General features: G+C 39.6%; 1 protein-coding gene across 3 annotated transcripts in view; it reads right to left on the bottom strand.

The window, feature by feature from the left end:
* Window positions 1-830: 830 nt before the first annotated feature.
* Window positions 831-12,622, bottom strand: part of tmem65 (transmembrane protein 65) — a 72,192-nt gene continuing 60,400 nt past the window's right edge. For 2 of the 3 annotated variants that reach the window (XM_078540001.1, XM_078540000.1), the window contains exon 7: window positions 7,898-11,215. In XM_078540001.1, coding sequence (XP_078396127.1) covers window positions 11,114-11,215 — 102 coding nt within the window. In that variant the 3' untranslated portion in view covers window positions 7,898-11,113. Of the gene's footprint in view, window positions 883-7,897; window positions 11,216-12,622 lie in introns of those variants that run through there. The other variant, XM_078540002.1, reaches the window with a different exon arrangement.

Below are 12,622 nucleotides of genomic sequence, written 5' to 3'. Positions count from 1 at the left end.
ATTGCATTTGAAGCATAGATGTACTCCTCATCCTCCCTTCAATATATTGTGTTGGTGGATAATGTGCAAAAACATAGGGAGGTCAGGACAGCAAGGTATGGTACTAGACAGTAAAATAGGGATTAGCTATCCATAGTAATAAAAGTCAGAATAATGTCCATTCCTACAAGTGATCAAGTGTGATGGTGACACAGTTATATCGGAGAGATAAAGGGAGAATATTGTGAAAGGTCGCCGACCTGAAATATTAACTCAGTTTCCCTTTCCACAGATGCTGCCGGACCTGCTGAGCATTTCCAGCACTTTCTGTTTTCATTTCAGATTTCCAGCTTCTGTAGAGTTTTGCATCTTTTGTAGAGAGAGGATATGATGGAGAGCTATCCTCGAAACTTCTGTTAAAAGCTTCCTGGCAGTTGATTTTCAGCAACATTTACTGAGGCATGTGAGTGGGACTCCCTGTTCAGGCACAGGTAGTGGATAGCCCAGAGGAGTGAGCAAAAAATATAGAGTCTCAATATCTACATGGAGGCAGCAGAGCTGCACAATTGTCCTTTAATGTTCCCCAGGTACCCACATTCAAAGATGTCCCCTCTTCACCTGTGAACACAAAAAAAGGGATTACATACTTCCTCCGCAAGCCTAGCTGCATCATTGCTCCTAACCATTTTAGCTAGCCATCCTGCCCCACGCCACAAGCTGTGAAATATTCTGCAACTAGTGTCTATATTTTACGGGTGGCGGAGAACTTGTACCAGCCCCAGTTTTGGCTGGACGATTTCAATTGGACTTACCATTAAATCTTGAGCAGGAACAGTGCTTATTCCAAGTGACAACAGCAGGACGACAGGGGCATCAAACTGTGCCTGCACAGAAGGCAGATCGCTGGAAAATTCCAAAATGAAAAACATTAAATTGCCGTTAGTACTCTGTTCCAATTAGAAACACACTGGGACATTAATTGTTACCCAATTGATTAATGCATGGCTGTATGCAATACCGCAATACGTGTCAAGAAAATGATGACCATATGGTTTGTCCATGTCGGTGTGGATGTATTAAACTAAGCAATATTCTATTTGCAAATGTTTTTTGCAAAATTTCATTTTCTTTCACTCTGTGTGATCTATTTTCCTTGCCTTCAATAAATCAGTTCATGCTAATTAAACACTCTTTGGAGCATGGGGCTTGATTTAATAAAAACTTGTCAGGGTCTATAATCTGTGCTGATAACAGGGTCCCTAATATGTGCAGCTCATAATGAAAATGAGTCTCACTGTGAAGACATTACCACGCATAAAGCTGGGGTGCTTGATTGGATGAGACAGTCAACCGCAGATGAGAGTCACCATATTTCAGCTTGTTCTGGCGAAATGATTTGTTTACTCTGACAGTCACAGCTCTGCAGAAATAAGAGTGAGGCATTGCAAACCAGGTGAAGCTGCACAAGAAGAGTTTGGGCTACAGCCTGATTTCATTAATATAATAAAAACCAAAACATTTCATTTAAGTTATGCCTATATCTTTAAAAAACACATCAGTCAGCATAATCATTACCTTTTGCAAAGAGCCTCCTCGCTCTTCAAAAGCAGGGTCACCCACCCAAATAATCATGATTCTAAGGGATTGCACAGTAACAGCAGCAGAACAGGTTAACCAGGACTTTTTAAAAATGGGATTAGTGAAATATTTCACCCCTCTCCTAACTATACTCAGTTCTGTTGAAGGGTCATGAGGACTCGAAATGTCGACTCTTTTCTTCTCCACCGATGCTGCCAGACCTGCTGAGTTTTTCCAGGTAATTCTGTTTTTGTTTTGGATTTCCAGCATCCGCAGTAGTTTTTTGTTCTTATCATTGCTATGGTAACTTTTCAAACTTTTCCAAATTTACTCAATTGATACTTTGTCACCAAAGATACCAAGGTGCCGACAAGTATGCCGCCAGCAGCTGTGTGCAGCACTGGATCATCTGCAAACAGAACTTCTCAATTTGCTGAACGTAGTTCTTGAGTTCTGAACGGGATTCAAGGAAACTGGAAGGTTACCTGGTACAGCAGAGGCTGGCTGCTTGGCTGGAGGCAGGAGGGGAGATTTTCCTGGGTCTACACTCAGACACATTAGGTTGCCCGGTTGCAACAACAATCAGGAACTGAGGTGGATGCCCTTTACAGTCATGTGCTCCAGTGCTCCAACCAAGATTACACGTCCAATATTCGCGGCACCCACATGATCCAACGCCTAGGAGCAGCCTCGGGATAATCTCCCTTGTGACCATCATCCAGTTTGACTCGGGAAAATTTTGAATTGGCAAAGGTCATGCCTAGTTCCTTGGCCCCGCAAGATTTTGTTAAAAAACATAGGTCAGAATCTTCCGTTCGGCGTGCAGGGGGCGGACCCTGTACGCCGATGCATAAAATGACATGTAGTGACAGTGGGTATGCATCCCAACATCATTCTGATCTTCAGTTCAGCGGGCGCACACCAGGCTCAGGTGCACACCCGCCAATCTGTCAAAGGCCTGTTAGGGCCATTAATTACCTAATTAAAGTGAGTGTCAGGGCTGCCCGTCCAACCTTGAGGTTTCATGAAGGGTTTATAAATTAAATAAAAATTTTCATCAAAATTCATAAGCATGTCTCAGCTCATGTGACACTGCCACATGAGGGGACACGTCTGAATAATTTTATTTTTTAAATTTTGAACTGAACTCAATCTCCGTGAGGCACGGAGCTGCCTCAGGGAGATTTCTGTGCTCTTTCGCGTGCATGCACGAAAGAGCGCAAGCCCCAACTCTCCCTCTTCCCCCCCCCCCCACCCGCACAGGGAGCGCTAAGCGCTTCCGGGTACGCGTCATGCTGGGCAAGCCTTAATTGGCCCACCCACGTAAAATGGCGGCGCGCGGCCAATCACGGGTGGCGATCGGCTCTGCCCCACCGGCGCCCACTCCAGACCCGGGGAGATGGGGAAAATTCTCCCCATAGAATTAATTGTCCACATCATATTTCTGATCTCAGTTGCATTGCTCCTTTTTTTTTCTTATTTTGTTCTTTCTCTCTGTCGCCACACTTTTTCTTTCCTTGTATTTACTATTTGCTTTCTCGGCTGTTCTTCTCTCTCCAGTTTTCTTTGATTTTCGACTCCCAGTGGCCCACTCCCCTAAACCTCAAGATAACAAACAGCACATTTGTTGCAGGGATTCACAAACACAGGCCATCATTTCTATCCACTTTAATCTTGGATGATAACTTTGCACCATAAAGAGAAATATTGTTTTCATTATTACCAAGTTAGAGATTTCAAAAATTATATGTGGTCATAAATGGTCAAAAAAAAATCTTAACCATTTTTCTTTACATTTCTTTTTCTGCCTATATATTGGAGCAGTTTCATATTCCCTGGGGAGTATTTTGGAAGCAGGGCAATGCACATTTGTACAATAGTTTTATGTGGTTTGGGATCAGGGCAGGTTTTGGCAGGGGGGCTTGTAGATATGTAAAAGTGCACTTAAGTCATCCTATCTTTTTTAGGAATATTGATGGGTTAGCTTATGTTTTGTGCAGTTGGGAGCAGTTGTTGATAATCTCCCATTTCCACTCTGGTTCAAGACCCATTCCAGAGACTCGTACACAAAAATCAAGGTAGCACTGTCAGAGGTGATGTCTTTCCAATGAAACGTTAAATTGTGGCCTCTGTATGCCCTCTTAGGTGGAAGTAAAAAGTGAAAAGGAAAAATAAAAACCCGTGTCAAAGTAACAGTAAAAGATCCCATGGCACTATTTTGAAGAGGACCAAGGAAGTTATCCCCTGTGTCCTGGCCAATATTTATCCCTCAATACTTTAGCGCTCCATTGGTTGTACAGTGCTTTGGGATGTCCAGTGGTCGTGAATAGCATTATGTAAATGTGAGTTGTTCTTTTCTCAATCAACATCACAAAGATTATCTGCTCATTATCACATTGCTGTTTGCAGAAACTTGCTGCGGGCAAATTGTCTGCCACGTTTCCTACATTACAACCGTGACTACACTTCAGAAGTACTGAATGGCTATAAAGTGCTTTGAGACGTCTGGTGATTATGAGGAGTGCTAATGTGTTATTCCATTCTTTATACTTTCATGGCTAAGCCAGCGTTGTTGTCTATCCCTAATTGCTATTGAACTGCAGTGAAGGGTCAATCACATTGCTGCAGTCACATATAGTTCCAGATCAGATAAGGATGGCAGACTTCCTTCCCTAAAGGGTTTTAGCAAACCGGATGGGTTTTTACGCCAATCAGTGATGTGTATCACGGTCACCATTACTGATACTAGCTTTAAATTCCAGGTTTATTAATTGAATTTAAATTCCACCAACCGTCATGGTGGGATTTGTACTCATGGCTCCATTGTATTAGCCTGGGCCTCTGGGTTACTAGTCCAGTGCTATACCACCATCTCCCCTCAAATTGCAATTTTTTTTTTTCTATCTGTTATAAACTTTCTCATTTGTCATCAGCAATGCACTGTGCACTTGGAGAAAGGTTTGTGTTTGGGCCCCCAAAGGCCACGTCCAGAGTGTTTGGCACTTTCCCTACTCTGGGTGGAAACTGTGCATCATTCGCTGTTATGGCAGAGCTGATGGTAAATGGTAACTTGAAACAACTGCCACAACTTGTTTTGCAATTTGCATAAATTTTGAGATGCGTGCTTTGAATTTAGTAGTAATAAGACCACCAAGTCTTACAGGATTTTACAAAACTAGATTAAACATTTATTAATAAGAGAAACAATTTTAAGCACATACATATGTCTACAAATTACTAATATAATTTCTAAACACCCTACTTAATCTGACTCCCAGTTACACTTTCGTTAAGGCAACAGTAAGACACAGACTTTAAAAGACCCAAAGAAACATGGGGCAGAATTTCACCCATGTTGGGCGGGCTCGGTGGTGGTGGGCAGGGAGTCAACAGCCACTCGCAATTGGGGCTGTAAGGCGATTTCACACTGGCGGGCCAATTAAGACCCACCCAGCATGAACTGTGAGCGGCAGCGCTCAGCGCTGTGTGGGAAAGTGCAAGCAGGGCAAGCAGAAACGTCACACATGCCCGCTTCATAATAATCTCCCTGAGGCAAAGAGCTGCCTCAGGGAGCTGAAAACGTATTAAAAAAATAAAGAAAATAAAAATGTAATGAACCATGTCCCCTCATGTGACTCTGTCACATGAGCAGGGACATGTTACTAATTAAGTTTTAAAATTTTTATTTTATTTTTATTTGCTTTGGGAAACCTCATCCTGCCCATGGAGGAGGTTTCCTAATAAGTGCAAAGGCTGCTTGACCTTTTCGCCTTCCCACCAGCCGTAAGGTTGGACGGGCAGCGAAAAATTCACATTAATTATCAAAAGGCCTATTATGGTCATTAAATTGTCAGCGGGCACGCTGCCAACTCCAGTGCATGCCTGCAGACCAAAGTATTGCGTGAGTGCGTGATGACGCCGGGACAGTCGCCCGCTGTCATCACACGTCATCTTACACTCGGTCGGGTCTGGCGCGCATGCGCGCCCCCCAAGCTAAAAATTTTGCCCATGGTACCCTGACAATCCAATTCAAAGTGAGTGTCCTTAACTTCAGTTCTTCATAAACAGCAGCTTGAGGCAAAGATGCTGAAGGCTTTTCACTAAAATGCCTAATCTAACACACAGCCTTTGCTCCTTTATACATATTTTCCCCTTTGAATGCAAATACCCATTGTTTCACTATGTCTTTGGACTTTACCTTTCTAATAATAAAAATCTCTCATAGTACTAATTTTATCAGTAATCTTTGGGAAAAATAAACACTGTTTCTGAACTTCACCTGGCTAGGTGTAACATTTCACCCCTTTGAAAACAATCTAGTCTGGTTTATTTAAAAATGTAAATGTTCCCTTGACACCTGTTTACCTAGGTAACATTTCAAACCTAGCTCATCTTCTACCACATCAAAGCCTTCAGACCAGCTGCCTTTAATTCAATTGAGTCACACATATACACACACACACACACACAGATATAAAAACAAAAAGCTAAAAGCTACTGCGGATGCTGGAAATCCAAAACAAAAACAGAATTACCTGGAAAAACTCAGCGGGTCTGGCAGCATCGGCGGAGAAGAAATCAGTTAACGTTTCGAGCCTTCATGGCCCTTCGGCAGAACTGAAGCATACCAGATACCAGTATTTTACAATAAATACACACAGATACCAGTATTTTACAATAAATTGCAAAACATTGTGAATTATATCTTCCTGACATCACGCTGACTGCATGTATCTCATGTGCTCATCCCACATTTGTGATGAGAGGAATAACCTTTGTCTTTTTAGTTGTTAATGAGTGTAGAGTATTTTTATCCTGTGACAGCAGGATGGGTCTCTACCATAGCAAGTGCAAAAGCTTTAAATTGTTTGAGCAATTTACATCTTTAGGAATTCCTATCTTTGCTTGAAAGATTAAATTGATTAATGCGCAAATTTAAGTTGAAACTTTGTTACTTTGAACAAACTGCTCTGATCAATGGGTGAATTGTTAATTCAATGCGACTGAGTTTGTCCAAAAAGTTCTCCAACAAGAAGGTAAATATCTTGGCTTTTAATACTGTTGGAGTTAACAGCAGGGATTTGTAACAAATGCTATTCTTTTATATGTGAATGCCTGAACCAAACAAGAATTCTGAGAGTAACTAGTGCAGCCAGAGGATGAACAAAATCCCAAAGTGAAAGGATTAAAAAAAAAGAGCTGAATTTACACATGCTCAAGCCTAAACTAGACTTAGTAGCCTAAGCTAGGGCAATTGACACCATAAATGATGTTGGCATTGAATGTAGATATAGATGGAGTATTTAGTCATTACTAACTGTGCTCCATATTATTCTTTGATGAGGTACAGAGCAGGTTGATCAAGGTAACACAATAGATATTGTACATGGACTTTCAGAAGGCCTTCGACAAAGTGCCACACAGAAGACTTAAGAAGATAGAAGCCCATAAATTAAGGGAAAGTGGCAGTATAGATACAGAATTGAATCAGTAACAGGTAGCAGAGAGTGATAGCGGATAGATGTTTTTCTCATTTGGGAGGTGGTTTGCAGTGGTATCTCCCAAGGGTCAGTTTTTGGTCCATTGCTCTTTTCAGTTTTTATAAATGACCAAGACTCAGGTGTAGGAAACAGCATTATAAATTTTACAGATTATATGAAACTTGGCAAAGTAATAGATAGTGATGAGGGTAGTTATAGTCTTCAGAATGACAGACAGGATGGTGAAATGGACAGTAGCATGCCAGATGAAGCTCTTTGAGGGGAAATGCAAAGTGATGCACTTTAGTTGGACTAATATGGAAAGACATTATACTATAAATGCCATGATTTTGAACGTGTAGATGAGGAGAGAGCCCTTGTTCTCCATAAATACAAATCTCTAAAGATGGCATGACAAGTTGATAACATGGCTTAAAAAGCATATGGGTTACTTGGGTTTATAGAGGCGTAGAATAAAAATTAAAGGAGTCATGTTAGAATTTTATAAATCACTGGAGCATTGCGCATAATTCTGGGCAGTTCAGGAAAGGTGTAAAGGCCACAGATGAGACTTATCAGGATGTCACTAGGGATGAGAGACTTCAGTTATGAGGAAAAGTTGGTGCTGTTCTCCTTGAAACAGTGAAGATTAAGAAGTGAAAATGATGAGAGGTTTTGATAGAGCTCAGAGAAAAAGTATTTTTTCTGGAAAGTGAGTCAATAGCCAGAAGTCAGAGTTTTAAAGCGCCAAATTTTTGCGAGTCATGGAGAACCTATATTATTTATAATATGTACATTATAGTGTTGCAGATCTTACATAAAGTTCACAGTAAATAAAAGTCGAAAGTGTCAAGTAGTCCTTAAATGAAACAGTTTCCTCCCACATTTATTTAAACATCACAAAGTATGCTTGTAATATATTAATATTGGTTCCAGCTTTAACAAATATTACATTGAAAACTACATGCATTGAACTATCCTATTATTCACAACACAAATACACTTGCATAAACAAACAAAGTTAATTTGATTAAAAACACGGATTAGCTGATTACTGTAATATCGAAGGTAGCAATTGAAAGCCTTAGCCTAGACGTTCTCGGGTGAACCTTTACTTAAAGCCCTGACCAGCATTCAACAAGTTACCCGGGTCTACTCAAAATGTGATTTTTATTTTCCCCTGAGGATTCGAGTCTTATTTTTGATTTTCCCTCCCAGGTTATGTGCCAACTTGTTAACGGAAAGTGTGTAACTCAATGCTCTTCTGAGCCAAAGAATCGTTTCACTAAGTTCATTTGAAAATTCAACCATGTTAGATAATCTTGGCTTTCAATCTAGTTTCGACCTGGGAGATTAGTGCTGCATATCATGTGCGACAAGGCTGCTCGTGTGTGAATTATAAAAAACAGCCTTTTCTCTACTATTCTCTTCTGCTGATGTCAAGACATAAAAGCTCCCATTAGCCAAAAAAAGAATACTCAGACTGTATAAGCTTGATTCTAAACAGGTTAATCAAAGTGATTACTGAGAACGTATTGCTCTTCTATATTTAATATTTCTAACTACATTTGTTTAGTTAATGGAAAGCTGAAAATCCCTTCCATGGCTCAAACTATCACACCAAATCTCAGAAGAGCATTAGATTTAATTCACTTGCACCAAAAATAAAACATCACACAGGTAACTTTAATTTAAAGATTTAATTCTTATTATTGGTCCCTTTGCGTTATTTTGAGATCTGAAGAGATGAACTAATTTCATTATTGATATACATCAAGTTAGAGTCTTGTGCTTTTAAAAGTGCAAATGGTGAAAAAAATGGCGATTAACATGTGATTTGAAGAATCATTAGCCAATCAATATTTTAGGATTCTCTTTTTTTTTTAAATCTACATTTTAGGTGTTTATATATAGCAAATCTGCTCAAGAGTAACCACAACTATGGACACGTTTTCCACTCTATTGGGGCTATGCACAAGGCATCAATATTAAAACTATCTACGTTACCTAGTAAATACATCCATTCTTCTAAGCTACCTCTCAGTTACATGCATTAGTTTATCTGAAGGCTTTTCAGCTTTTGTCAGGTAAAAATGAGTCTCGAAACACAAAAAGGCCAGCTGTTGAATTCAAAAAATCCAACACTTGTGAAGCTGCCATTCCTGGCCCTTCATTCTAACTGCTGAACTATTAATTATGCAGATCAATCTTGCAGTCTGGGAATTAAAATTAACAAGTGTTTCCTATTTCTTACAGATTTTGTACTCGATAGCCAGGCCGCTATTCTGAGTATGAAAATAAACAGCACTGTTGGCCAATAGCAGCAACATTCTACTAAATTAATCTATTAAGTAATGTTGCATGATTTATTTAATCTGCTGTACATAAACATAAAATTAGTGTCATCTAACATTTGGAGGTGATCATTTCAGAACCACTAAGCACCAGATTGGTCATTAACTGGCATCTTTGTATAATTGGGACTTGAGACCACTACTCACAGCCTTTATCATCCATTCTTCTGGTCCTGTATCGAGTGTGAAAATGTTCTTTAGCAAATGGGATTTAGTGACCATGTAGAATATCTTATTGGCAAATTTCTGTAAAAGGTGCAACTTGTACCATATTTGCAATCTGGTTTAAAGCAAACAAACAGCTCAACCTGTTTTTAATAATTTGGATCCACTTTTTGTTAGGTATATTATTTTGCTTTATGAAAAGTCACCTGAAATGTTAACTGTTTCTCTCTCCACTGATGCTGTCTGAACTACTGCATGCTTTTCAGCATTATCTATTCTTATTTCAGATTTTTCAGCACCTGCAATATTTTTGCTTTGGTTATTATTTCGGGTATCACGTCAAATCATTGCAAGCATTCTATTCGTGTCTACATTATCAACTGCTCAAAGAGCCAGTTTGCTGCAATGTAAGAATTAAGTCGTCTTTACTCACTGAACTATCATGGGTTTCAGGAAAACGATTTGGTTCAGCTCACTTTTCGCGCACAAACACCATCTCATATGGATCGTTGTTAATGAACCTTTGTTTAATTACAGAAATATCACATCTTTCCCAAAGATGTCCACTTTTAGTTCTTGGTGCTGTGCTAGCCTTGATAAAATCTCAAGACCAGCCAAGCTACTATTAAAAATAAGGACGCGGGAGCCTCAACTTGCAATCATTAAAACTCGGTCATTATAAGATGAAACATTTAAACAAAGATAAAAGATATTTGTTGTAACAAAATATTTTACATTTCCATTCACTTTATCTCTGAATAAATACAATGCAATTTAGATCCTACAATTAGCACCAAGTACATCCAAAGAGAGAGAGACTGGAGTGTTTATTCTAAGTACCATTAATAAGTCTTTTAACTTAACAGCACAATGCTCATAAGCTGCAATTGTTACTATTTGTTACCATTTATGAGTGATTTGTGTTTCAAATATAAAGATCGAATGCACAAAAAAATGAATGGTAATAACCATTGTGTGAACACAATTACAGCTTTAGTCACACTTAAAAGAAATTGTACACTGGGTTAGTGCCAAATCATAAGACTGCATAAACTGAATTCGAGGCAGCTTTTCAACACAAAATGTTAAATAATCCTTCAGTTAACTCAGTTATTACATTTTCCATAATTTAGTATCACAACTTGTATGATTGGTTCTACAATTACATACTTAGATAAAAATGTTAGCATTCGCAACTTGACAAAATTAATTTATTTTCAAACACATTATAATGGATCAAGGAAAACAAGGCAGTGAAACTGACATGCAGTGAAACGGATCTTAAAGACCACTTAATCATACTTTTAGTGAGTGTGCACGTGGCTGTATCTTTTCCCCAAATTTGGGATTAAGGGGTCAATAGACAAGTTTCACCATACTGAGTTCATGAAAAATATATTTGTAAGTATTGATTTCTTAGTGTCAATAGTCCACCACATCCCGGATGAGACTGCACTTCTGTCCGTCAAAAGACTGCAGTTATTTTTTCCAGGAAACTTCACAATGCAAACATCAGATTCAACACCGGTTAAATAGTTCGTCAACTGGCACACAACTTTAGTTCTTGCTTTCTTCTAGCTTTTCTTCTTCTTCAGTTTTGAAGAAAAATAGTGGAAACATTCCTAGGATGCAACCAATGGTCACACCAATAACCTTGCCCTAATAAAAACCAAAAATAAAAATTAGGATTTTTTTTAAAAAAAAGGTTAGATTATCCACTTAGGAATGAAGCAATTTCAAAAGGCAGATCTTCACACAAATAGGTTTAAATGAAGGCCACGGTTCTTTTAAAGCGACTGTAGGACATTTTTAAATTAACCACAAGTCACTGTAGTCAGCTTTTCCATAGCCACTGATTTCAATAACACCTCAGCACCCAGCTTCCATATCCAGTTATACCTCAGTGCCCAGTCTCACCCCAATTAAAATGCTCACCATGCTGCCCCTGCCCCAATTACACCTCTCAGTACTCACCTGTTAAACCCACTTAAAAATATCCATATCCAGCCCCTGCCCCCGTTTAACATAATAGTACCCACTCCCCACACTTCAGTTACCCCCCCCCCACAGGACCCAAATGCTGATCCCAGTTACATATCACATGGCCCAGACCCTCTCTTCAATCATAACTTACGCTACCCGTTGACACCAATTAGACCTCTCGTACTCAGTCCTGACCCCAATTACAACTCAGTTTGCAGCAAAAGTGCAACTAGATCTCAGCCATCAGCCACTGACTCCAATTAAATCTCTCAATACTGAGCTCTGAAGCACAAATTAGACCTGAGAGTAGCCATTAGGCATTGACACCAATTAGACCATCCAGGATCCAGGTAGCTTCTCCAATCATGGGAACAGGAGGCGATTCAGCCCTTTGAGACTCTTCTGCCATTCTATTAGATCATGGCTGTTCTGCATCTCAACTCCATGTAGGCGCCGTTGATCCATATCAAAAACAATTTGCATTTCTATAGCATGTTCGGTGTAGTTAAAAAGTTGTGAACAGTCTGGTTCAGCCTCAGACAGGTGTTACTAGCTGGTGAAGGAGAAGTAGAACGGCTACCCTCTTTTCCCAGTCCTCATTTGACTGCAACAGGTTTTTTTTAAAAAGGATATGTTTCCCAATTCAGTGAGTATTTGACTGTTTAAGTGCTGTGACTATAGAAGACACACAGAGACAAGTTTCCTTGATCATTTTTTAAAAAAGAGGATTGTATCTATTAACCCCGAGTAAAATAATAAAAACGCTCCAACTTTCTCACACACACACATCCACCCACCACATACACCAATGAGTTACTGAGTGGGAGGATAGATTAAACAGGCTTTTAGAGTCCGATGAAAGTTTTAAGATATACGGCTCTGGTTACTGATGAATTGGATGGTTCCAGGCTGGCTCAGGGGCCTCTCAGGATTTGGCATCGAGGTGATCTAAAGATGTTGGCGGTCAATGTATCCTTTTTACCCCTGGAGACTGCAGCTGCTGGATTGATGTTTTAAAAACCTCTGCCTGCACCACGTGGGTAGTTAAACAGCAGACAGGGTTTCAGCTTGCAAGATGGGTGG

This window comes from Cetorhinus maximus, chromosome 4 (assembly GCF_964194155.1).
Source record: "Cetorhinus maximus chromosome 4, sCetMax3.hap1.1, whole genome shotgun sequence".
In the NCBI taxonomy this organism is placed as follows: Eukaryota; Metazoa; Chordata; class Chondrichthyes; order Lamniformes; family Cetorhinidae; genus Cetorhinus; species Cetorhinus maximus.
The sequence above is the reverse complement of the archived record's forward strand: the minus strand, read 5'-3'. Positions and strand labels throughout refer to the sequence as shown.